Consider the following 27,634-nt stretch of genomic DNA (forward strand, 5'->3'; position numbering starts at 1 on the left):
CTGACCCCTAATCTAAGCCCTGTTCATTATTTTTGTGGAAAATTTTATAAAGTCACTAAGTCAGCCAAAGAAGGGAGTGAAAAATAAAATCAAGACTCCAGAGAACTAGTCAACTCTCCTGGCCTTTCTCCCCTCAGAAGCCTAGGCAGTTGGGTGAAATAGGGGTTAAGGATGACATTTAAGGGTTCTTTGGCTACTCCCATATCCTTATGTCCTTTTTTAAATTTCCTTCATAAGGACATGTGTGTGCTAAATTGCTTCAGTCATGTCCAAGTCTTTGTGACCCTATGGACTATAGCCCATCAAGCTCCTCTGTCCATGGGATTCTCCAGGCAAGAATACTGGAGTGGGTTGCCATGCCCTCCTCCAGGAGATCTTCCCAACTCAGGGATTGAACCCACGTCTCTTATGTCTCCTGCATTGATAGACAGGTTCTTTACCTCTAGAGTCACCTGGGAAGCCCAGTAAGAGCAGTTACTATCTATTATTTTTAATCCCTTCAGCAAGTCATGTGTCTTAAACACTAAGGCTGGAGAATTTAAGAAGACATTGGATATTGTGTTCAAGGCAATCTTCTCAAGGCTGTATTTTCTTTATATTCTCTGGCAAGGACTTTTTCTTATTTTTAATCATAAAGATACAGTGATACCATTTTGTATTCTACTTCTTTACATTATACCACAAACACATCTCATGTTACAAGATAGTCTTTCTGACTTTAATGGCTGTGTGATATTCCATTAAGCTAAATGCACCATAATATATTTATTTATATCTAGCATTAGCTTTAAAGAAAAACAGTTGACAGTATACTCTAGGGCCCTACCATCCTATGGGTAGTTACATTTCTCCTAATATATAACTTTATATTCCCTTGTTACAGCACATTCCCTTTCTGTATAATGTAATATAAAGAAAATGGTATCCTTGACAAAGGTAATGGATAGCATATTGGGGGAATTAGGAAGCCATTCTGACACCTCTGTCTCTTTCTTTTTCAGACCCCACTTTTTCCTTTTTTCCCCATTTCTGATGTATTCCATACTCATGTTAAGATATAGCATCCTTGCTGCACTTTTAAGGATTTGATGGTAATTTGTCACTTCCCTGAGATCTTTCAAATGGGAGCAGTAAACAAAACTATTAAGTATTTCATGAGCTGGCTTCTCAAGGGGATGAATAAGCTGTCCAGGCTGACTTCTTCTGTTTCCTCTCACTCACTAGTACTTACTACTAACCCAGAAGTGACATGCTAATGTAACATTGTTACCATTTTTTTTTTCCATTTGTTATACTCATAAGCCTACTTTAGGGTGAAAAAGTGGGAGCAGGGGTGAGTAGGTCTCTGTCCCTTACCTAATGTCAAGATGGAAAAGTTCCTGCCAGATGATATGCTCACTGATTATCTTGCTCTACTGTAGCTAAGACACTTCCAAAGGTGTTAAGAGTTAAAAAGAGAGAGTGGGGAGAGAAGGGAGGAAAATAGAGGTAAGGAAACTAGGAATTACATATTAGGCAGGGAGAAACCTTCAGGAATTTATTACCTCTCTTCCTATTAGTGAGAGAAAGTTTTTGAGGGAGGCAGAATTTGGGAACCTACCTTAGCAAAGAGAGTGAAGCTAAAAGGATATTCTGGGGGTAGAGAGTGTCCTCCTCTTGGTCAGGAATTGGATATAAATGAATGTAGGACATCTTGAGCATAGTAGTCAGGGAGGGCATAAGCCATTAATTAAATAAATGTCAACACAGGCACAAACTATTAATTTGCAAATTGTTAGAAGACACTTACTCATTAATGGCTGAATTGGAGGGTAAGAAGATAAAAGAGAAGTGAGATTTTGGTAGGAGTTGATAAAGGGCATTGAAACCAGGGATGAGAATCCTCCTGGAGTAGCCTAGATGCCTTCATTGCAAACTGTGTTAGAGGAAACAAAATGGAGTTAGACAGGGCCAGAAGTGATAAGTCATTCACCATAATGCTCCTCATTAGGGGCTAAACAGGTGTTATGAAAATCACATTTAGCTTTTAGATGAAAGCAAGTGGGCATAATTTATTCTCACCAGTAACATTTTTACGTACTAATGATTTCTAATGAAGACCATTACTATTAGTTAAAAATGTACACTGGGTGGTTCAGAATGGAAAACTGTGTTTGTTTCCTTTGCCCTGACTTAAAATGTGTTCTGAGTCTGATTGTGTTATCTCAGTTCTCTTATCAGACTAATAATTTCTTTTATTGATTCCTTTTTCATCAGTGGCTAGCTGTATTAATTCATCCATTTACTCACAAATGTGTCCTGAACACTTACCCTGTTGAAAACACCATGCCTGGGCACCTGTGGGCTTGCTCACTAAGTTCATCCAAACAATCTCTCCTGACCAGCTACCTCAGATGACTATGACATTCACTTTAAGAATGGTTTGGTTTTGTCTGTTCCTTTTTGGGGAGTTTTCCTACCAGAGTTTTTGGACTGGTCCTACAAGAAATAGAACATTAGAGTTGTGAATCAATTCAGCTAACCCAATAGCTACTAAAGCGAGTGAAATTATTTGTGCTTAACCAGATTCTGAGAAAGAGTCCTATCACGTTTGGGGGTCCTTGTCATAGAGAATGGTGGGCAAAGCTCTATGCTCTGGAATCTTTGCTCTCTGGAGACATTTGCTTAAGATCCAGCTTTCCTAATTATTCACTGATCGAGTGACTTCCTTCTCCAAACCCCAATTTTTTTGTATGAAAAATGGAAATGATTATTTCCTGTTTACATCATGGAACTGAAATAAGGCTCCCAAATGCTTAAGAAGTGATAAAACCCTCAAGGAATGAAGGGCATCCTCATCCTGGACTTTTACTTTGTCTGCAGGGCTACCTGAAGCAATGCCGGAAGAGAAGAGACATGTTCAGTGATGAGCAACTGAAGGTGATCTTTGGGAACATTGAAGACATCTACAGGTTTCAGATGGGCTTTGTAAGAGACCTGGAAAAACAGTACAACAATGATGACCCCCATCTCAGCGAGATAGGACCCTGCTTCCTGGAGCACGTAAGCATCTTCCCCTTTGGGGAGGGTTTTGAGAGACGTTTGGAATCCATGCAAGGGGTCTCTGAGCTATCTGGTTCTGCTCAGCTGCTTTGTCCCACAGTAGTGGATGGATTCCTCTCTGACCTTGATGTTCACCCCCTTGCTACAGTATGAGAACTTGGAAAGATACGATGACTTGACCAAGGACTCATTTTCTTTACTGTTCTCCTCACTTTTTCTTTCCTTCCAGATAGTTACCAGTAGGATTTTTCTTCAGCTTCTCTTTCCTGTTCCTATTGGGCTCAGTTTCCATGGGACCCAACATTTTGGGAGGGACTCTGAACATATTCACATATTCCAGGAGTCTGAGAAATAGGAAAGACTATGGTCACCATGAAGGTGGACCCCTGCAAGGCATTTAGGGGAAAACACTATGGTAGGGGAAGTGACTTGTGTTGGAAAAGGGGCTGCATGACTTAAGAGAAAGAAGCACTAGAAACAGGGAAGTGAGGATGCAAGCCATAAATATAATGACTGTCTCGGTAACTGAGTAAGTTCCTTACATTCTTTGGGCTTCTTCACGTGGATTTAAGAAGGTTTCACTTTATACTTCTATGGTTCTCTAATATCCTTTGGATCTTATTTACAGGTAACCTAGTTTTGACAACTTTTCTCCCCGTTTTTATAAAGTATTTACTTTTACAGAGATAACACATTCATGTGGTATAAAATTCAAATGACACATGGAAGTATGCAGCTGAAAGTTAAGTCTTCCTACAAGTTTTCCTACTTTGACTGTTGGAATTTATATTGAGGGGATAGCCCTCAGGCAACCCCTATGTTCAGTGATTTGCTGGAAATCCCAGGACTCAGCATATAGTCATACTCATGGCTATGATTTAATACAACTAAAGGATACAAAGCAACATCACCAAAAGGAAAAGGTATAAGGGAAAAAGTCTGAAGGAAACCAGGTATAAATTTTCAGAGTCCTCTCCCAGTGGAGTTACACAGGGTGTAATTAATTCCCTTTACAATGAGTTGTGACAGCGCATGTGAAATGTTGTCCACTGGGGAAAATTATTAAGGACTCAGTGCCCAAGATGTCTATGGGAGTCTGGTCATGTAGGCACTCTCTGCCTAGTGTGTACCAAAATTCCAGACTCACAGAATGAAAGCAGGTGTTCAGCATAAACCACAATGTTCATACAAGTAGTTTAGGCACAGTGAGCCATTCTTGTCAGGGAATGGTGAAAACCCTCTTAAGATCCAAATTCCAAGATGCCAGCCAAGGGCTAACCTTTCTTTTTTTTTTCTTTTTTTTTAAATTATTATTATTTTTTTTTCCAGTGGATTTTGTCATACATTGATATGAATCAGCCATGGATTTACATGTATTCCCAATCCCGATCCCCCCTCCCACCTCCCTCTCCACCCGATTCCTCTGGGTCTTCCCAGTGCACCAGGCCGGAGCACTTGTCTCGTGCATCCCACCTGGGCTGGTGATCTGTTTCACCATAGATAGTATACATGCTGTTCTTTTGAAATATCCCATCCTCACATTCTCCCACAAAGTTCAAAAGTCTGTTCTGTATTTCTGTGTCTCTTTTTCTGTTCTGCATATAGGGTTATCGTTATCACCTTTCTAAATTCCATATACATGTGTCAGTATGCTGTAATGTTCTTTATCTTTCTGGCTTACTTCACTCTGTATAATGGGCTCCAGCTTCATCCATCTCATTAGGACTGGTTCAAATGAATTCTTTTTAATGGCTGAGTAATATTCCATGGTGTATATGTACCACAGCTTCCTTATCCATTCATCTGCTGATGGGCATCTAGGTTGCTTCCATGTCCTTCAAGTAGGCCTTTTTAGGGATAGCAGTCTCAGGCCTGATATGTTAAGTCCTTTTTTTTTTTAAACAGCTTTAAACTGATTCAGTCATTCCATAAAACACCTGAGTAGTATTTATCAAGTTAAGCATGTTTACAACTTACTGGTTTTATTTGTGAGAATATATCCCAGAGAAATTCTCAGAGGTCCATGAGAAAGGGAATATTTACAAGGCTGTTGATAGCATGGCAGTGTTGTGTGTCGAGTGGTTAGATGCAGCTTAGGTATTTATCACCAGGACATGGATGTGAAACATATGGGGGATGCTTACTCTGGGTTAATATCTACTAAGAAATAACAAGACTATATGTGTGTACCCAATAGCAATGTGTGTAAATATCATAAATATAATATTGAGTTAGGGAAGTAGAATGTGGAATAGTGACTCTCAATTAGAGTCTACCCTGTGCCTTGTAGAGTGCTTAACAGCATACCTATTAAGCATTTTCTATCTACTGGAGGTCAGTAGCAACCCCTCCAATTGTGACAACTGAAGATGTCTCCAGATGTTGGCAAATGAACCACTAATCTATTGAAATGATCTTATGTTTTTACCCTGTAATCTGTTAACATGGTGATTTAGATTAAATAATTTTCATATCTTAAATGAGCATTGCATTGCTGGGATAGATGCTAGCTCATCATGGTGTATTATCCTTCTTTAATAATGCTGCAGTTCATGGGACTGCAGTCCATAATACTGCTGCAGTTCATTTAATGCTGCAGTCCATGGGGTCGCAAAGAGTCGGACATGACTGAGAGACTGAACTGAACTGAACTGAACTGATCCTTCTTTATGTGTTAATTCATGTTTTTAAAAGTATTAGATCGTTTACCCTTTTCAAATTCAGGTCTAAGGTTTCTTTTTTTTTTTAGGATTTCATATTTTATCATCTTTGTTTAGGTATAATTTACAAGCAATAAGATTCACCAAATGTTTATTTCAATGGGTTTTAACAAACGCATGTAGTTGTGTAACTACCACACATAATCAAGATTATGGAACATTTCTATCATTTCATCAAGTTCTAATGTTTTTCATTTGTTATCAAACTTTGCTCCCACTCAGGCTCTTGGCAAACACTGATCTGCTTTCTGTTACCATAAGTTTGCTTTTTCTAGAATGTCACATAACTAGAATCATACCATAATGATATTTTATATTGAATTTCTTTAACTTAATTTCTTTGATATCCATCCATATTCTTGCATGTATTAGTAGTTTATTTTTTTATTGTGTAGTGATATTCTCTTGTGTGGATATACCACTCATTCACTAGTTCATTCCAGGACATCTGGGTTGTTTACTAGGTTACTTCCATGTTTGGAATTACTGGGTTGCATTGTAGGTGCTTATTTGATTTTATAAGATACTGCCAAACTGTTTTCCAAAGTTGCTATATCATTTTGCATTCTCACTCTAATCCATAAGAGTTGTAGTTTTTCCACATGGTTGTCAGCACTTGATATTATCAGTATTTTTAATTTTAGCCATTCTAATATGTATGTAGTGGCATTTTATTGTAGTTTATTTTTTCATTTGCTAATGATATTGAGCATTTTTAAATGTGCTTATTTGCCATCTGCATAAAATCTCTGATGAAGCGTCCTTGTCTTTTAGCCTTGTTTACTAAGTGGGTTGTCTGTTTTCATATTATTTAGTTTTAAGAGTTATTTCTGTATTCTGTTTGCAAGTCCTTGGTCGTCATATATGTGATTTTCAAAGGTTTTCTCAGTCTGTGGCTTAGTCTTTCATTTTCTTAGCATTGTCTTTGAAAAGGCATAAAACTTTATTTTTGTCAATTCAATTAATCATTTTTCATGGTTCATGTTTTCTTCTTCTTATTTAAGAGATCTTTGCCTAATACAAAGTCACAAAGTTTTTATCCTGTTTTCTTATAGATATTATGTAGCTTTAATGTTTATATTTAGGCTTATGATAATTTTTGAGGTAACTTTTTATGTACAATGTGAAGAAAGGATCAAGGTAAACTTGTTAATTTGTTTCCATATCAATATTCAGCCATTCCAGCACCTTTGTTGAAAAAGCTTGTTAATTTCCTCATTGAATTACCTGGGCACCTTTGTCAAAATTCAGTTGATCATATATGTGTAGTTCTATCTTTAAGAAAACTATTCTGTTCCAGTGATCTATGTGACTATTTATATAGTAATACCACACTATGTTTTCTTATTGTTTAAGTTGAGATATAATTCTCATATAGCATTATATCAGTTTCAGGTGTACAGAATGATAATTTAATATTTGTATATGTTATGAAATTATTGCCACAATAAATCTAGTTAACCTCCATCACCATACATAGCTAAAATTTTTTTCTCACATCATCTTGAATAATCTAGCTTCATAGCAAGTCTTGAAAGCAGGTAAACTCCTTTGTATTCACTTTTTTTTCAAAATTATTTTAGATGATTTTTTAATTTATTTTTTATTGAAGGATAATTGGTACAGAATTTTAATGTTTTCTGTCAAACCTCAACATGAATCAGCCATAGATATACATACATCCCCTCCCTTTTGAACCTCCCTCCCATCTCCCTCCCCAACCCACCCATTTAGGTGTTTCTATATACATTTATCTTATCACAATAAGAATTTTTTTTCTCTTTATTGTATCTATACGAGATAATGGAAGTTAAATAAACATTGTGATTATCATTTCACAATATACATAAATCAAGTCATCTTGCTGTACGCCTTAAACTTATACAGTGATGTATATCAGTTATTTCTGGATAAAACTAGGGGGGAAAGAATCAGCTTGCTTAGTTCTACCAAAAAGCAAGAAACACACCAACCAAAAAGAACTCTTCTAGCAATTTAATTAGGATTACATTAAATCTCCCAGCATTGTTTATAGTTTTCATTTGTATAGGTCTTGATCTTATTTTTAAAAATTGATTTCCAAGTAGTTAATTTTTGCTACTTTATAAATTGCATTTTTATCTCAATCTCCTGTAGTTTGTTGTGATGATATAGAAATACAATTGATTTTTTATACAGCTGTCCCCCAGTATTGCAGGGGATTGGTTCCAGGACACCCTGCAGATAACAAAATCCACAGACACCCAAGTCCCATATACAAAAGGTATAATATATACTCCCATATACCTTAAATCATCTCTAGTTTATTTATGATACTTAATACAATATAAATACTATATGCTGCTGCTGCTAAGTCACTTCAGTCGTGTCCGACTCTGTTTGACCCAGACGACAGCCCACCAGGTTCCGCCATCCCTGGGATTCTCCAGGCAAGAACACTGGAGTGGGTTGCATTTCCTTCTCCAATGGATAAAAGTGGAAGTGAAGTCACTCAGTCATGTCCAACTCTTCCTGACCCCATGGACTGCAGCCTACCAGTCTCCTCTGTCCATGGGGTTTTCCAGGCAAGAGTACTGGAATGGGTAACCATTGCCTTCTCTAAAATACTATATAAATGGCTGTAAATACAATGCAAATGCTATTTAAACAGTTACTGGCATGCAGAAAATTCAAGTTTTGCCTTTTGGAACTTTCTGGAACTTTTTTCTGAATATTTTCCATCTGCAGTTGGCTGAATCCACAGATTGAGAAACTGCCACTATGGAGGGCCAACTGTATTGATGAATCCTGATGTGTTACTGAATTCATTAATTGGGTTGAGGGTTGTTGTTTTTTTTTTTTTTTTTTTTAGATTCCTTAGAATTTTATACATATGCAATCACATGATTTCTAAATAAAGACAGCAGTTTTATTTCTTTTTCTTAAATCTGTGTACCCCCTATTTTCTTTTCTTGTCTTATTGAACTAGCTAGGATCTGTAGTATAGTGTTAGTGATAAGAGCAAGCATCTTTTTACTTATACCTGATTTTTAGGGGCAAAGATTCAATATTTTACCATTGAGAATGATATTAGCTTTAAAGTTTCTCATGGTCACTCTTTATCACATGGGAAAGCTTTTTTCTAATCCTGGTTTGCTGATGACTTCTAGTGTAAATGTAGTAAATGTATTTTATCAAATGCTTATTGATGTAATATGGATTTTCTCCTTTAATTTTTTTATCATGATGAATTGGATTGAGATAAGTCCCTCCTAATCATGGTGTGTTATCATTTCAGTGTACTATTTTCCCTGATTTTTAAAAGTAGGTTGTTTGACTTTTTATTATTAAGTTACAGTATTTTTTATACAGTGGATGCAAGTTCTTTATCAGATTTGCATTTTCTGACTTCTTTTGATCTGCATGGCTTGCCTATTTATTTTTTAATAATAATTTTAAGCCCATGTATAAAAACTCTTTATCAGTTATATTTTTATTTCTCTTAGGTTTTACTCATTTATTATGTTCTTGTACACCAGGTTATTTTGTGAATGAGTACTGAACAGTGGATACAAAAAATTGTAGAGGTTTTTGTAACTCTTAGAAATAATGTCAAGCTTACAGAAAAGTTTAAAAAATAAGAACAATCCACACACAGTAATGAAGACCCAGAACAGCCAAAAATAAATAAATAAATAAAATTATATTAAAAAATAAGAACACTACAAAGGGTACCCATACAAGCATACCTCAGATATGTCAATTTGTTTTCATACCACCACAGTAAAGTGAGCCACAAAATTTTTTTTTGGTTTCCCAGTGCATGTAAAATTTATGTTTACTTTATACTATTGTCTAGTAAGTGTGTAAGAACATTATGTCTAAAAAACAATATATGCCTTACTTAAAAACACTTTATTGATAAAACATCCTAACTATTATCTGAGCCTTCAGCAAGTCATAATCCTTTGCTGGTGGAGAGTCTTACCTCAATATGTTGATAGCTGCTGACTGATCAAGGTGTTGATTGCTGAAGGCTGGGGTAGCTGTGGCAATTTCTTAAATTAAAACAATGAGTTTTGCTGCATCAATTGACTCTTCCTTTCATGAATAATTTCTCTGTAGCATGCAATGGTGATTGACAGTACTTTACTCATGATAGAATTTCTTTGAAAATGGAAACTCTGTCAAACCCTGCCACTGTTTTAGCAACTGAGCTTATGTAATATTCTAAATCCTTTGTTGTCATTTCAACTGTCTTCACAGCTTCTTCATAAGGAGTAGATTCCATCTTCAGAAACAACTTTATTTGCTCATCAATAAGAAGCAACACTTCATCCATTAAAGTTTTATCATGAGATTGCAGCAATTCAGTCACATCCTCAACCTCCACTCCTAATTCTAGTTGTCTTGCTATTTCTACCACATCTAAAATTACTTCCTCCACTGAAGTCTTAAAATTTTCAGTTATCCATGAGTGTTGGAATTAACTTCTTCCAAGATCCTATTAACACTGATTATTTTGACCTCTTCCCATAAACCACAAATGTTCTTAAAGGCATGTAGAATGTGAATCTTTTCCAGGTTTTCAATTTTCTTTGTCTAGATCTATCAGAGGAATCTATGTCAGCTATAGCCTTAAAGATTTTATTTCTTAATTCTAAGACTTAAACATCAAATTTATTCCTTGATCTAGGGCCTGTATTGTTGTTGTTGTTTCTGCTCTTCAGTCACTAAGTTGTGTTAACTTTTTGTGACCCCAGGGACTGTAGCACACCAGGCTTCCCTGTTCCTTACTGTCTCCTGGGGTTTGCCAAGTTCATGTGCATTGAATCAGTGATGCCATCCAACCATCTTAACCTCTGTTGCCGTCTTCTCTTCCTGCTTTCAATCTTTCCCAGCATCAGGGTCTTTTCTGATGAAATCAGATTTTCACATCAGGTGGCCAGTGTATTGGAGCTTCAGCTTAACCATCAGCCCTCCTATTGAATATTCAGAGTTCATTTCCTTTAGGATTGACTGGTTTGAACTCCTTGCTGTCCAAAGGACTCTCAAGAGTCTTCTCCATCAACACAATTAGAAAGCATTAATTCTTTGGTTCTAAGCCTTCTTTATGACTTCCCTGGTGGCTCAGATGGTAAAGCGTCTGCCTACAACGTGGGGGACCTGGGCTCAATCCCTGGGTTGGGAAGATCTCCTGAAGAAGGAAATGGCAACCCACTCCAGTATTCCTGCCTGGAAAATTCCATGGAAGGAGGAACCTGGTAGGCTACAGTCCATGGGGTCGCAAAGAGTCGGACACGACTAAGCGACTTTACTTAAGCCTTGTTTATGGTCCAAATCTCACAATGGTACAATAGCTACTGGAAAAACCATAGCTTTGAGTATACAGACCTTTTTCAGCAAAGTGATGTCTCTGCTTTTTATGCTGTCTAGGTTTGTCACAGCTTTCCTTCCAAGGAACAAGCGTCTCTTAATTTCATGGCTGCAGTCATCATCCACAGTTATTTTGGACCCCGAGAAAATGAAATCTCTCACTGCTTCCAGTCTTTCCCCTTCTATTTGCCATGAGATGATGGGACCAGATGCCATGATCTTAGTGTCTTGAATGTTGAGTTTTAAACCAGCCTTTTCATATTCCTCTTTCACCTTTATCAAGAGGCTCTTAAGTTCCTCTGAACATTCTGCCATTAGGGTAGTGTCATCTGCATATCTGGGGTTATTGATATTTCTCCCAGCAATCTTAATTCCAGCTTATGTTTCATCCATCCTGGTGCTTCACATGGGGTACTCTGCATGTAAGTTAAATAAACAGGGTGACAATATACAGCCTTGATGTATTCCTTTGTCAATTTTGAACCAGTCCATTGTTCCATGTCTGGTTCTAACTGTTGCTTTTTTACCTGCATACAGCCTTCTCAGGAGACAGATAAGGTGGTCTGGTATTCCCATCTCTTTAAGAATTTTTGACAGTTTGTTGTGATCCACACATTCAAAGACTTTAGCATAGTCAATGAAGCAGAAGTTGATGTTTTTTCTACATTCCCTTGCTTCCTCTGTGATCCAGTGAATGTTGCAATTTGATCTCTGGTTCTTCTGCCTTTTGTAAATCCAACTTGCACATCTGGAAATTCTAGTTTACATATCACTGAAGTCTAGCTAGGATTTTGAGCATTACCTTCCTAGCATGTGAAATGAGCACTATTGTTCAGTAGTTTGAACATTCTTTGGCATTGACCTTCTTTTAGATTGGAATGAAAATTGATCTTTTTCAGTCCTGTGGCCACTGTTGAGTTTTCCAAGTTTGCTGACATATTAAGTGCAGCACTTTAACAGCATCATCTTTTAGAATTTGAAATAGCTCAGCTGGAATTTCATCACCTTCACTAGATTTGTTTGTAGTGATGCTTCCTTAGGCCCACTTGACTTCACACTCCAGGATGTCTGACTGTAGGTGAGTGACCATGCCACAGTGGTTATCCAAATCATTAAGACTTTTTGTTGTATAGTTCTGTGTATTCTTGCCACCTCTTCTTAATCTCTTCAACTTCTGTTAGTTCCTTACCATTTCTGTCCTTTATCGTGCCCATCCTTGCATGAAATATTCCCTTGATACCTCCAGTTTTCTTGAAGAGAACTTTCCCTTTCTGCTGTTTCCTCTATTTCTTTGCATTGTTCAATGAAGAAGTCTTTCTTATCTCACCTTTCTATTCTTTTGATCTCTTCATTCAGTTGGTTATATCTTTCCGTTTCTCCCTTTCCTTTCACTTCTCTTCTTTCCTCAGCTGTTTGTAAGGCCTCTTCAGACAATCATTTTGCCTTTTTTCCATTTCTTTTTATTGGGGATGGTTTTGATCACCACCTCCTCTACTATGTTTAAACCTCTATCCATAGTTCTTCAGGCACTCTCTCTATCAGATCTAATCCCTTGGATCTATTCATCACCTCCACTGTATAATCATAAGGAATTTGATTTAGACCATACCTCACTTGCCTAGTGGTTTTCCCTACTTTATTCAATTTAAGTCTGAATTTTGCAGTAAGGAGTTCATGATATGAGCCACTGTCAGCTCCATATCTTGTTTTTGGTGACTGTATAGAGCTTCTCCATCTTCAGCTGCAAATAATGTAATCAGTCTGATTTCGGTATTGATAATTTGGTGACGTCCATGTGTAAAGCAGTCCTTGTGTTGGAAGAGGATGTTTGCTATGACCAGTGTGTTCTCTTCTCAAAACTTTTTTAGACTTTGGCCTGCTTCATTTTGTATTCCAAGGTCATGAAAGAAAGTGAAAGTGAAAGTCGCTCAGTCGTATCCAACTCTTTTCAACCCCATGTCCATGGGATTCTCCAAGCCAGAATACTGAAGTGGATACTCATTCCCTTCTCCAGGATATCTTCCCAACCCAGGGATCAAGCCGAGGTCTCGCACATTGCAAGCATATTCTTTATGAGCCTGAGCCAATAGGGAAGACCAAGAATAATGGAGTAGGTAGCCTATCCCTTCTCCAGTGGATCTTCCTAATCCAGGAATCGAATGGGGGTCTCTTGCATTGCAGGCGGTTTCTTTACCAGCTGAACTACCATGGAATCCCACTCCTAGGTCATACTTTTTTTTTCCCCTAGGTCATACTTGCCTGTTACTCCAGGTATCTGTTGACTTCCTACTTTTCCATTCCAATCCCTGTGATGAAAAATAGATCTTTATTTGGTGTTAGTTATAGAAGGCCTTTAGATCTTCATAGAACCAGTCAACTTCAGGCATGAAAACACCATTAATCTCATTGTACATCTCTCTCAGAGCTCTTGGGAATTGTCAATGAGTAGTAACATGTTGATAGAATTTTTTTCTGAGAAGTCTCAACAGCTGGCCTAAAATATTCAGTAAATTATGTTTTGTTGTTCCATTTATTGAGCACTGCCAAAGTAGATCTAACATAATACTTAAAGACCTCAGTATTTCATAATGGTAAAAGAGCATTGACTTGGACTTAAACTCACTGGAGCTATATTAACTCATAACAAAAGAATCAACTGCCCTTTGAAGTTTTGCAGCCAGGGGTTGACTTCCTTTCTAGTTTTAAAAGTCCTAGCAGAATCTTTTTTCTATAGAAGGCTGCTTTGTCTACACTGAAAATCTATTGTTTAGTGTAGACACTTTACTATCTTAGCTATATCTTCTATATTACTTGCTGCAGTTTCTGCATTAGTACTTACTGCTTTACCTTGTGCTTTTATGTTATGGAGATGGCATCTTTCCTTAGATCTCATGAGCTGAACTCTGATAGCTTCACTCTTTTTTTAATTAATTTATTTTTTATTGAAGGATAATTGCTTTACAGAATTTTGTTGTTTTCTGTCAAACCTCAACATGAACCAGCCATAGGTATACATGTATCCCCTTTTGAAGCGCTCTCCCATCTCCTTCCCCATCCTACCCCTCTAGGTTGATACAGAGTCCCTGTTTGAGTTTACTGAGCCATATAGCAAATTCCTGTTGGCAACCTATTTTGCATATGGTAATGTAAGTTTCCATGTTACTCTTTCCATACGTCTCACCCACTCCTCCCCTCTCCCCATGTCCATAAGTCTATTCTCTATGTCTGTTTCTCCACTGTTGCCCTGTAAGTAAATTCTTCAGTACCATTTTCTAGATTCTGTGTATATGTGTAAGAATACAGTATTTATCTTTATCTTTCTGACTCACTTCACTCTGTATAATAGGTTCTAGGTTCATCCACCTCATCAGAACTGTCTCAAATGCGTTCCTTTTTATGGCTGAGTAATATTCCATTGTGTATATATTACCACAATTTCTTTATCCATTCATCTGTCAATGGACATCTAGGTTGCTTCCATGTTCTTGTTGTAAATAGTTGTTGTAAACAGATAATTATAAGACACTAATGAAAGAAATCAAAGATGGCATAAAGAGATGAGAGATATTCCATATTCCTAGGTAAGAAAAATCAATATTGTGAAAATGAGCATACTTCCAAATGCAATCTACAGATTTAATGCTATCCCTATCAAATTGCCAATGGCATTTTTCACAGAACTAGAACAAAAAATTTCACAATTTTGTTGTGAAATTCACAACATCTGTTTTTCCTTGTTCATGTTGTAAATAGTGCTGCAATGAACAATGGGATACACGTGTCTCTCTCAATTTTGGTTTCCTCAGGGTATGTGCCTGGGAGTGGGATTGCTGGGTCATATGGTGGTTTTATTCCTAGGTTTTTAAGGAATCCTCATACCGTCTTCCATAGTATGGAAGTGGCTGAAGCAATTGACATTCCCACCAACAGTGCAAGAGGGTTCCCTTTTCTCTGCACCCTTTCCAGCATTTATTGTTTGTAGACTTTTTGAGGAGGGCCATTCTGACTGGTGTGAGGTGCTATCTCACTGTAGTTTTGATTTGTATTTCTCTAATAATGAGTGATGTTGAGCATCTTTTCATGTGTTTGTTAGCCATCTGTATATCTTCTTTGGAAAAATGTCTGTTTAGGTCTTTTTCACACTTTTTGGTTGGTTTGCTTGTTTTTCTGGTATTGAGTTGTATGAGCTGCTTGTATATTTTGGAAATTAATCCTTTGTCGGTTCATTTGCTATTATTTTCTCCCATTCTGAGGGTTGTCTTTTCACCTGGCTTATAGTTCCCTTTGCTGTGCAAAAGCTTTTAAGTTTAATCCATCCCCACTTGTTTACTTTTGTTTTTATTTTCATAACTCTAGGAGGTGGGTCATAGAGGATCTTGCTTTGATTTATGTCATTGAGTGTTCTGCCTATGTTTTCCTCTAAGAGTTTTATAGTTTCTGGTCTTACATTTATGTCTTTAATCCATTTTGAATTTATCTTTATGTATGCTATTAGGAAATGTTTCCATTTCATTCTTTTACATGTAGCTGCCCAGTTTTTCCAGCACCATTTATTGAAGAGGCTGTCTTTGCCCCATTGTATATTCTTGCTTCCTTTGTCAAAAATAAGGTACCCATAGGTGCATGAGTTTATTTCTGGGCTTTCTATCTTGTTCCATTGGTCTATATTCTTGTTTTTGTGCCAGTACAATACTACCTTGATAACTGTAGCTTTGTAGTATAACCTGAAGTCAGGAAGCTTGATTCCTCCAGCTCAATTCTTCTTTCTCAAGACTGTTTTGGCTATTTGGAGTTTTTGTGTTTCTATATGAATTGTGGTTTTTTTTGTTCTAGTTCTGTGAAAAATGCCATTGGTAATTTGATAGGGATAGCATTAAATCTGTAGATTACATTTGGAAGTATACTCATTTTCACAATATTGATTTTTCTTACCTAAGAATGTGGAATATTTCTCATCTCTTTATGTCATCTTTGATTTTTGTTTCATTAGTGTCTTATAATTATCTGTGTGCAGTACTTTTGTTTCCTTAGGTAAGTTTATTCCTAGATATTTAATTCTTTTTGTTGCAATGGTGAATGAGATTGATTCCTTAGTTTTTCTGATTTTTCATTGTTAGTATATAGAAATGCAAGTGATTTTTGTGTATTGACTTTATGTCCTGCAACTTTGCTAAATTCACTGATTAGCTCTAGTAATTTTATGATACTATCTTTAGGATTTTCTATATACAGAATCATGTCATCTGCAAACAGTGAGAGCTTTACTTCTTCTTTTTTGATCTAGATTCCTTTTATTTATTTTTCTTCTCTGAATCCTGTAGCTAGAACTTTAAGAACTCTATTGAATAATAGTGGCAAAAGTGGACACCCTTGTCTTGTTCCTGATCTTAGGAGGGATGCTTTCAGTTTTTCACCATTGAGAATAATGTTTACCGTAGGCTTATCATATATGGCCTTCACTATATTGATGTGGGTTCCTTCTATGCCCATTGTTTGAAGAGTTTTAGTCATAAATTGGTGCTGAATTTTATCAAAGGCTTTCTCTGCATCAATTGAGATTATCATATGGTTTTTATCTTTCAGTTTGTTAATATGGTCTATCACATTTATTGATTTCCGTATACTGAAGAATCCTTGCACCCCTGGAATAAACCCAACTTGAACATGGTGTATGAGCTTTTTGATGTGTTGCTGAATTCTGTTTGCTAAATTTTTGTTGAGGATTTTTGCATCTATGTTCATCAGTAATATTAGCCTCTAGTTTTCTTTTTTCCTGTTTTCTTTGTCTGGTTTTGGTATCAGGGTGTTGCTGGTCTCATAGAATGAGTTTGGAAGTGTTCCTCCTTCTGCAATTTTTGAGTTTTAGAGGGATAGGCATTATCTCTTCTCTAAATGTTTGGTATTATTCTCCTGTGAAGCCATCTTGTCCTGGGCTTTTGTTCTTTTGGGAGATTTTTTATCACAGATTCAATTTCAGTGCTTGTAATTGGGTTGTTCATAATTCTATTTCTTCCTGATTCAGTCTTGGAAGATTGAACTTGTCTAAAAGTCTTTACATTTCTTCTGGGTTATCTTATTCACATATAGTTGTCCATAATAGCCCCTTATAATCCTTTGTACTTCTGCATTGTTTGTTGTAACCTCTGCTTTTTCACTTCCAATTTTGTTGATTTGATTCTTCTCTCTTTTTTCTTGATGAGTCTGGCTATGGGTTTGTAAATTTTATCTTCACAAACAAGCAGCTTTTAGTTTTACTAATCTTTACTATTGTTTCTTTCATTTCTTTTCATTTATTTCTGCTAGGATCTTTATGATTTCTTTCCTTCTACTAATTTTGGGATTTTTTTCTTCTTTTTCCAGTTGCTTTAGGTGTAAAGTTAGGTTGTCTATTCAATGTTTTTCTTGTTTCTTGAGGTAGCATTGTATTCCTGTAAACTTCCCTCTTAGAACTGATTTTGCTGCATCCCATAGGTTTTCAGTTGTGTTTTCATTGTCATTTGTTTCTAGAATTTTTTTTTTATTTCCCTTTTGATTTCTTCAGTAACATATTGGTAATAGAAACATGTTGTTTAATCTCCATGTGTTTGCTTTTCTTACAGTTATTTTCTTGTAATTGATATCTAGTCTCAGCACTGTGGTCAGAGAAGACGCTTGATACGATTTCAATTTTCTTAAATTTACTGAGGTTTGATTTGTGACCCAAGATATGGTCTATCCTGGAGAATGTTCCATGTGCACTTGAGAAGATGGTATATTATTCTTCATTTGGATGGAATGTCCTGAAGATACCAACGAGATCCATCTCATTTAATGTATCATTTAAGAGTTGTCTTTCCTTATTAATTTTCTGTTTTGATCATCTGTCCATTGGTGTGAGTGGGGTGTTAAAATCTCCTACTATTATTGTCTTACTGTCAATTGCTCCTTTTATGTCTGTTAGTGTTTGTCTTATGTACTGAGGTGCTCCTATGTTGGGTGCATAGATATTTATAATTGTTATGTCTTCCTCTTGGACTGATCCCTTGATCATTGTGTAGTAGCCTTCGTTATCTGTTGTAATCTTCTTTATTTTAAGGTCTATTTTGTCTGATATGAGCATGGCTACTCCAGCTTTCTTTTGCTCCCTATTTGCATGGAATGTATTTTTCCATTCTCTCACTTTCAGTCTATATGTGTCTTGAGGTCTGAAGTGGGTTTCGTGTAGACAGCATACATATGGGTCTTGTTTTTGTATCCATTCAGCCAGTCTGTGTCTTTTGGTTGGAGCATTTAACCCATTTACATTTAAAGTAATTATAGATATATTTGTCCCTATTACCATCTTCTAATTATTTGTGGTTGATTTTGTAAATCTTTTTTCTTCTGTTGTATTTCTTTACTATATAAGTCCCTTTAACATTTGTTGTAAAGCTGTTTGCTGGTACTGAATTCTCTTAACTTTGACTTGTCTGAAAAGCTTTTGATTTCTCCACCAATTTTGAATGAGATCCTTGCTGGGTACAATAATCTTGGTTGTAGATTTTTCCCTTTCAGTCCTTTAAATATATCCTGCCATCCCCTTCTGGCCTGCAGAGTTTCTGCTAAAAGATCAGCTGTTAAGCATATAGGGTTTCCATTGTATGTTACTTGTTGTTTCTCCCTTACTGTTTTTAATATTCTTTCTTTGTGTTTCATCTTTGTTAGTTTGATTAGTATGTGTCCTGGCATGTTTCTCCTTGGGTTTATCCTGTATGGGGTTCTTTGTGCCTGTTAGACTTGATTGGCTATTTCCTTTTCCATGTTGGGGAAATTTTCAACTATAATCTCTTCAGAAGTTTTCCCATACCCTTTCTTTTTCTCTTCTTCTGCTCGGACCCCTATAATTCAATGTTGGTTCATTTGATATGGTTCCATAGCTCTCTGAGACTGTCCTCAGCTCTTTTCATTCTTTTTACTTTATTTTTCTCTTCAGAATTTATTTCCACTATTTTATCTTCCAGCTCACTGATTCATTCTTCTGAATCAGGTATTCTTCTATTGGTTCCTTCTAGAGTATTTCTAATTTCAGTAATTGTGTTGTTTGTCTCTGTATGTTTATTCTTTAATTCCTCTAGGTCTTTGTTAATTGATTCTTGCATTTTCTCCATTTTGTTTTAATGGTTTTGATCATCTTTACTATCATTATTTTGAAATTTTTAAAGGTAATTTTCCTATTTCCTCTTCATTTATTTGGACTTCTGTGTTTCTAATTTGTTATTTCATTTGTGCAGTATTTCTCTCCCTTTTCTTTCTTTTTTTTTTTTTTAAGTTATTGTGTTTTGGGTCTCCTTTTCCCAGGCTTCAAGGAAAGTTGAATTCTTTCCTTGAAGAAGGTTGAATTCTTTCTTCCTTTTGGTTTCTGCTCTCCTAAGGTTGGTCCAGTGCTTTGTGTGAGCTTTTTGTAGGGTGAGATGTGAGCTCAGTTTTTGTTTGTTTGTTTGTTTTTCCTCTTATGGGCAAGGCTGAGTCAGATGGTACTCCTGTCTGCTGATTTGGTTTGTATTTTGTTGTTGTTTAGACCAGGCGTCCTGCACAGGGTGCTACTGGTGGTTGGGTGATACCAGGTGATGTATTCAAGTGGTTTCCTTTGTGGGAATTCTCACTATTTGATATTACCTAGGGTTAGTTCTCTGGTACTCTAGGGTCTTGGAGTCAGTGATCCCACTCCAAAGTCTCAGGGTTTGATCTCTGGTCAGGAATGAAGATTCCACAAGTGGTTTGTTATGCCATTAAAGGAGAGTAAAACCAATATCCAAAAATGAGAGAACAAAGATGAACCCCAGACAAATGTCAGTTACAAAGTAATTAAAATAATGGAATATATACATATACACCTGTGATCAAAGTGAAAACAGTCCAACAAAAACAAAGTACAGTAGATTGATCCAGAGAACAAAGGAAATCAAAAATTATATTTACCTGTTAAGAACAAAACTAACTTAAGCACAAACTGGAAAACAAACTAATGCAAGGTACCAAGTGGGTAATAAAGCAATGAAAATAAAACAGACAAATATGTTGAGAGGAAAGAAAGAAAGAGGGGGATGGTCCTAAGATGGTGGAGGAATAGGATGGGGAAACAACTTTCTCCCCCACAAATTCATTGAAAGATCATTTGAACGCTGAACAAATTCCACAAAATAACTTCTGAACGCTGGTAGAGGACACCAGGCAATGAGAAAGGCAGCCCATTCTCTTCAAAAGGAGGTAGGACAAAATATAAAAGATAAAAAGAGAGACAAAAGAGTTAGGGATGGAGACCCATCCTGAGGAGGGAGTCGTGAAAGAGGAGAAGTTTCCAAACACCAGGAAGCCCTCTCACCGGCGGGTCTGTGGGGAGTTTTGGAATCACAGGGGGCAACATAACCGGGAGGAAAAAATAAATAAATAAAACCCACAGATTATGCACCTAACTGCAACTCCCAGTGGAGAAGTAGCCCAGACCCTCACATTCGCCACCAGCAAGTGGGGACTGAACAGGGAGGTACGGGCTGCATTGCTTAGGATAAAGACTGGGCCTGAATGCCCTGAGGACAATCTGAGGGAGCTAATGTGAGATAGCAACCCAAATTGTGAGATAGCAAGAAAGAGAAAAAAAAGACAGGGCAGGGGGAGAACTTTCCCATGAAAAGCTCTAACCTAAGGCACTGCTGGGCCCACTCACAAAATAAAGGACTGAGCGAATACCAGAGGAGAGCTAGCCACCTGTGGACTGGTCCATCCCCTGCTGGAGACAGAGAGGTAGGCAGGTGACAGCCAGAGCCAGAAAGGGGCAATCTCGGCCCCAGAGACAGCATCCTCTACCAAACTGCGAGCAGGCGAGCAGTTGCTAACAAAGTCTTCCTGGGATCCTGGACGGTTGACATTCATCAGGAGGGTTGCAGTCAGAGATCAGTTCCCCAGAGGAGACACATGGCACACCTGAGATGGCGCTCCCACTGTGCATCCAGGAAACCAAGCGGCTGTGACCAGGGAGGTGATAAGACGCACCGCACACCTGGGAAGAGTGCGCTCACCAAACACCTGGTCACCTGAGCTGCTCTGACCTGGGAAGGGCACAAAACGCAGGCCCAACCGAGTCTGTGCCTTTGTGGTGTACCCAAGAACCTGAACCTGAGTGACTTAGACCTGGGAAGTTCTCACAACCCAGGGCCCACTGTTGACAGTTTCCCTGCAGAGCAACCTGGAGCCTGAGCAGTGTAGACCAGGAAAGCACACACACCGTGAGCGGGCTCAAACCCAGTGTGGCCCAGACACTGCAAGCACTCCCCATAAACGCCAGTGATATTTGTTTGCATTGTTCCTCCCTCCCTACAGCACAACTGAACAAGTGGGCCTAAATAAGTGACCACGTTCGCCCCCTTGTGTCAGGGAAGAAATTAGACACTGAAGAGACTTGTAAACAGAAGACAGAAAGAGGGAGCCACTTTGGAAGTAACAGTTGCAGCAGGTTAAAACCCTGTAGTTGGCACTGACTACATTGGAAGGGGTCTGTAGACCTTGAGAAGAAGTATAAGCTGGAACAAGGAACTATCTGAAATTGAATTGACCCCACACTGCCCACAACAGCTCCAGAGAAATTCCTAGATATATTTTGCTATTATAACTTTTAGTTTTTTTTTTATTTTAAGCCCTTTATTACTCCTTTAATTTTCATTGTTATAACCTACTATTATCTTGCAAAAAAAAGACCTTATTTTTAAAGCAAATTTCATATATATTTTCAATAATTTTTGAGATTTTTAAATTTTTAATATTGTATTTTTGAGAGTATAACATCTACTCTAGATTTTTAATCTTTGGCTTTGGTATTTGTTATCAATTTTGTACCTTTAAGAATCCAATCTTCAGTACCCATTTTTACTTAGGAATGTGATTACTGGTTTGATTGCCCTCTCCCACTTTTGACTCTCCTTTTTCTCCCCCAGGTCACCTCTATCTCCTCCCTCCCCCTTCTCTTCTCTACTCAACTCCGTGAATCTCTTTTGGTATTCTAGGCTGTGGAGAACAGTTAGGGAATTGATTACTGGCTCTCTGTCGCTCTTCTTTTGACTTCCCCTCTTCTCCTCCTGGTCACCTCTATCACCTTCCTCCCTCTTCTCTTTTCCATGTAACTCTGTGAACTCTCTGGGTGTCCCTCACTGTGGAGAATCTTTTCTCCATTAACCTAGATGTTTTCTCATCAGTGCAGTATGGATAGAGAAATCTTGAGGCTACTGTAAGAATAATACTGAAAACCAGAGGCAGGGGTCTTAAATCCAAAACCTGAGAACACCAGAAAACTGCTGGCTCCAGGGAACATTAATCAAAAAGAGCTCATCCAACAGCCTCCATACCTGCACTGAAACCAAGCTCCACCCAAGAGCCAACAAATTCCAGAACAAAACATACCACACTAATTCAGCATTAATATACAAGCTGCCCAAAGTCACACCAAACCCATAGACCTCAAAACTCATGACTGGACACTTCATTGCACTCCAGAGAGAAGAGATCCAGCTCCACACACCAGAATACTGACACAAGCTTCCTTAACCAGGAAACCTTGACAAGCCACTTGTCTGAATCTATAAAACTGCTAGAGGAAAACATAGGCAAACACTCTCTGACATATATCACAGCAGGATCCTCTATGACCCACCTCCCAGAGTAATGGAAATAAAAGCAAAAATAAACCAATGGAACCTAATTAAATGTAAAAGCTTTTGCACAACGAAGGAAATTATAAGCAAAGTGAAAAGAGCTTTCAGAATGGGATAAAATAATAGCAAATAAAACAACTGAAAAAAATTAATCTCAAAAATATATAAGCATCTCATGTAGCTCAATTCTGGAGAAATAAACGACCCAATCAAAAAGTGGGCCAAAGAACTAAACAGACATTTCTTCAGAGAAGACATATAGATGGCTAACAAACCCATGAAAAGTTGCTCAACATCACTCATTATCAGAGAAATGCAAATCAAACTACAATGAGGTACCTTCTCACGCTGGTCAGTATGGCTGCTATCAAAAAGTCTACAAACAATGAATGCTGGGGAGGGTGTGGAGAAAAGGCAACCCTCTTACACTGTTGGTAGGAATGCAAACTAGTACAGCTATTATGGAGAACAGTGTGGAAATTCCTTAAAAAGTTGGAAATTGAACTGCCATACGGCCCAACAATCCCACTGCTTGGCATACACACTGACGAAACCAGAATTGAAAGAGACACATGTACCCCAATATTCATCACAACACTGTTTACAATATCTAGGACATAGAAACAACCTAGATGTCCATTGGCAGATGAATGGATGAGAAAGCTGTGGTACATATACACAGTGGATTATTACTCAGCCATTAAAAAGAATGCATTTGAATCAGTTCTAATGAGGTGTATGAAATTGGAGCCTATTTTACAGAGTGAAGTAAGCCAGAAAGAAAAATACCAATATAGTATATTAACATATATATATGGAATTTAGAAAGATGGTAATGATGACCCTAAATGTGTGACAACAAAAGAGATACAGAAGTATAGAACAGTCTTTCGGACTCTGTGGGAGAAGGCGGAGGTGGGATGATTTGAGAGAATAGTGTTGAAACATGTATATTATCATATGTGAAACAGATCGCTAGTCCAGGTTTGATGCATGAGACATGGTGCTCAGGGTCGATGCACTGGGATGACCCTGAGAGTTGGGATGGGGAAGGAGGTGGGAGGGGGGTTCAGGATAGGGAACACATTTACACCCATAGCTGATTCATGTCAATGTATGTCAAAAACCACTATAATATTGTAAAGTAATTAGCCTCCAATTAATATAAATTAATTATTTTTTAAAAAAAGAAAGAATAGCTATTCAAAGTTAAATAAAGGTAGATGAAGAAGATTTATATGTATTAGAGATTATCTGCAAGTGGAAAAGAACAGTACCAAAGGCAAATGAAATAATAAATTTAGAGATAATATAATAGCTTTAAAAAATTAAAATTATAAAAAAGGATTGAGAAAAAATGGAAGAAGAAAGAAAAAAGGGGAGAAAAGAAGAAAAGCCTGCAGAACGTCAAAAGCCCAATATAGAGGCAGAGGTTTATAACAACAATAGAAAGTGTGACTAAATATACACATATACATATTGACACATAAGAAAAATCAAAACAGTCCAACAAAAATTAACTACAATAGATTGACCTGGCTAACAAAGGAAACCAAAAATTGTATCTAACAGAACAAAACTAATTTAAAAACTAATTAAAGCACAAACTGGAAAACAAAACTAAAGCAAGGTGCCAATTGGGGAATAAAGCAATGAAAGTAAAAGTAACATATATGTTGAGAGGAAAGGAGAGAAAGAAATATAGATATGCAAAGTTAAATAGAGGTAGATAAAGAAGGTTTCTATACATTAAAGATTAACTACAAGGGGAAAAGAACAGTAGGAAAAGCAAACACAGGAATAAACGTAGAAAAATAATTATTTGTTTAAAAAAATTAAAAAAAGAGAAAAGGAAAACAAAAGAGGAAAACTCCACAGAACTGCAAATGCCCAATGTAGAGGCAGAGTTTTATGACAACAATAAAAAATGTGACCGAGGAAAAAGAAAAAAAATAAAAAACAAAACTCCAAAGCTTAATTGGATTTCTTAGTGCCAATAATAAATGATTTTCTTGAGTCTCTGCTGTCAGAATCCTTTCCCGCTCTGGGAATCACAGTCCACCTTACATCCCTAGGTTGCTCTCCAACACTGTACTGATCTCTGGACCTGCTGTGGGGGCTACTCAGATTCTAATCTGGTCCTACTCTTGGGTGTTCTTTCCTCCAATGTCCACAGCTATCAGAGCTAGTGCATTTTCTTTTGTGGGAGTTCTCAATGGCCTTTTATATATTTCATAGACACAGAGTCTGCATATTTTATCGTGTGGATTTAATCTGCAGCTTGTATAGGTATTGGGAAGGTTTTAGGTCTTCTTCCTTAGCCACAATGCACCTGGGTTTCAATTGTCGCTTTATTTCCACCTCTACACGTGCGTCGTCCCCTGGGGTTTAGCTCCTGAGGTTTCCCTGGAGGGCTTGGGTTTGCCTCTGTGAGGATCAGGTGTGGAAATGGTGCAGCTGCTTGGGTCACAGGGGTTCTGGCAGCACCAGGTACTCAGGGGGATTGACAGCTAGGGCAGCAGGAAATATAGTGCTCTAGAAGTGTATGGCAACCAGTATTGGCTAATAAGCTCCAGTATTCTTGCCTGGAGAACCCCATCTCTGACAGAGAAGCCTGGCATGCCACAGTCAACAGGGTCGCAAAGAGTCGGACAGGAATGAAGTGACCGTGTGTGCATGAACACAAGACTTTTTTTTTTTTTTTTTTTTTGGTCTGTGGCAGCTCTGCCCCAGTGAGAGTTGAGCGTGAAGGTGGTGCAACTGCTTGGCTTTCAGGGACCCTGGCAGCGCCAAGTGTTCAGGTACACAAACTGCCTCCATGGCAGGAGTTATGGCCCTATCAGTCTTTTTTCAAGACTCTTTTAGCTGGTGATCAGAAGACCTCTTTGGCCAGTCTTTCTCCATAGCTCTGCCTGTTCAGGCACTTAGAGGGATCCCTTGCCTGGGGTCCTTCTCTGTTGTTCATCATGTCAGGCACATAAAGAGGCCCCCCCTGACTGGGGTCTACTCTCTAGATTGGCACATTAGGCACTTAAAAGGGCATCCTGGGTGGGGTCCCACTCTGTAGTTCGGCACATCAATCACTTAAAGGAACACCCTGGCTGGAGTCCTACTCTAGTTCAGTGTGTGAGGCATTTGATGGGCCACCCTCTCTATTGTTCAGCTGCAGATGCTGGCATGTGGGGAGAGAGAGGCTATGGTGGTGGCTCCACCCCCTATGCATGACTCAGGAGTATCGCCTTGCTTCCATGGCTGCCTGGCTTTCTGACTTCCCTCCATAGGCATTTCCCCCATGATCTCCTCCCTCACATCCACTCGATGCGTCTCTCTGCAGTCAACAGCAGCCCTCGCACTGGGATTGCTCCATCATCCCTAAAATCCAGCTCCCAGCTGCTACACCTTCCACGGGACCTGCATCCCTGTCCAGGGTATGTATGGCTGTGTCAAGGACTGTCTGACTGTCATTCCATTTAGGCTGCCACAGATCAGCTGTTTCACTCTCAGCCTTAAATGTTTCTCCTGTGACTCAGACAATTGCCCCACTGTGGGGATCAGACCCCTGCTTCAGTTCCCCCACCTGCTGAGGGTAGATCCAGTCCTACTAATACTCCTGTTTTTCCCCCTAGTTTCTTCATTTTACCAAGTTTTGCGTGATTCTGTTTATTCTTTTCGACTGGTCACGTACTCCTGTCCGCTCTCAGCTGATGTTCTGCATGCACTTTTGTGTCTGAAGGTGTATTCCTGATGTATCTGTGAAGAGAGGTGCACTCCATGTTCACCTACCCCACCACCATCTTGTTCTCTCAGCTTCACTCTTTTCTCTGCAGCTTTCACATCTCTTTCAGCCTTTGCAGAATTGAGGAGAGTTAGAGTCTTGCTCTGGGTTAGGCTAGTTTGATCTATCCAGACCATTCAACCTTTCTCCATATCAGCAATAAGTTTGTTTTCACTTTCTTATCATTTGTGTGTTCACTGGAGTAGTACTTTTAGTTTCCTTCAAGAATATTTCCCTTTCATTTACAACTTGGCTAACTATTTGGTGCAAGAGTTATAGCTTTCAGCCTGTCTCAGTTTTTGATATACCTTCCTTCCTAAGTTTAATTATTTCTAGCTTTTGATTTAAATTTAGAGACATATAACACTTCCTCTCACTTGAACACTAGAGATCATTGTAGAATTATAAACTGACTTGACTTCAGTATTGTTGTGTCTTAGGAAATAGTGAGGTCAGAGAAGAGAGAGATAGGGGAACAGTGGAGTAGTCAGAACACACAACACTTATGTATTGCATTCACCTTGTTATATAGGTTTGTAGTATCCACAAACAATTACAATATTAACATCAAAGATCACTGATCATAGATCACCATGACAAATATAATAATAGTGGAGAAGTTTGAAACATTGCAAGAAATACCAAAATGTGGCACAGAGGCATGAAGTGAACAAATGCTATTGGAAAAATGATGCCAATAGACTTGCTCAACCAAGTCTTTCTCCCAATCTTTCAATTTGTGAAAAACATATCAGTGAAGTGCAATAAAGTGAAGTGCAATAAAATGAAAGATGCCATTACCCAGATTCATCTAATATTAACATTCCTCTGATTTTGGTATATTATTTGAATAAACACCCCTTACCTTCTCCTCCTCCCTTCTTTACATGTACACACACACACATACACACACATTGTTTTTCTCAGCCATTTATGTTTAACTTGCATTCATCACTACTCTTTACTCCTGAAAGTTCCATGGTGTATTTCCTACAGAATATTGTTTGGAGAAAATTTGAAACTCTGGATGATGTGATTCATTCAAACAGAAATTTATTATGTTTTTCCAGATTTTCTAACTT

General features: G+C 37.9%; 1 protein-coding gene across 5 annotated transcripts in view; it reads left to right on the forward strand.

Moving 5' to 3' along the window:
* ARHGEF9 (Cdc42 guanine nucleotide exchange factor 9) overlaps positions 1 to 27,634 on the forward strand; it is a 462,467-nt gene that overhangs the window by 362,613 nt on the left and 72,220 nt on the right. For all 5 annotated transcript variants that reach the window (XM_061136169.1, XM_061136170.1, XM_061136173.1 and 2 more), the window contains one exon: positions 2,863 to 3,042. In XM_061136169.1, coding sequence (XP_060992152.1) covers positions 2,863 to 3,042 — 180 coding nt within the window. The remainder of the gene's footprint in view (positions 1 to 2,862; positions 3,043 to 27,634) is intronic.

The sequence above is a fragment of the Dama dama genome, chromosome X, assembly GCF_033118175.1.
Source record: "Dama dama isolate Ldn47 chromosome X, ASM3311817v1, whole genome shotgun sequence".
NCBI classification, from domain to species: domain Eukaryota; kingdom Metazoa; phylum Chordata; class Mammalia; order Artiodactyla; family Cervidae; genus Dama; species Dama dama.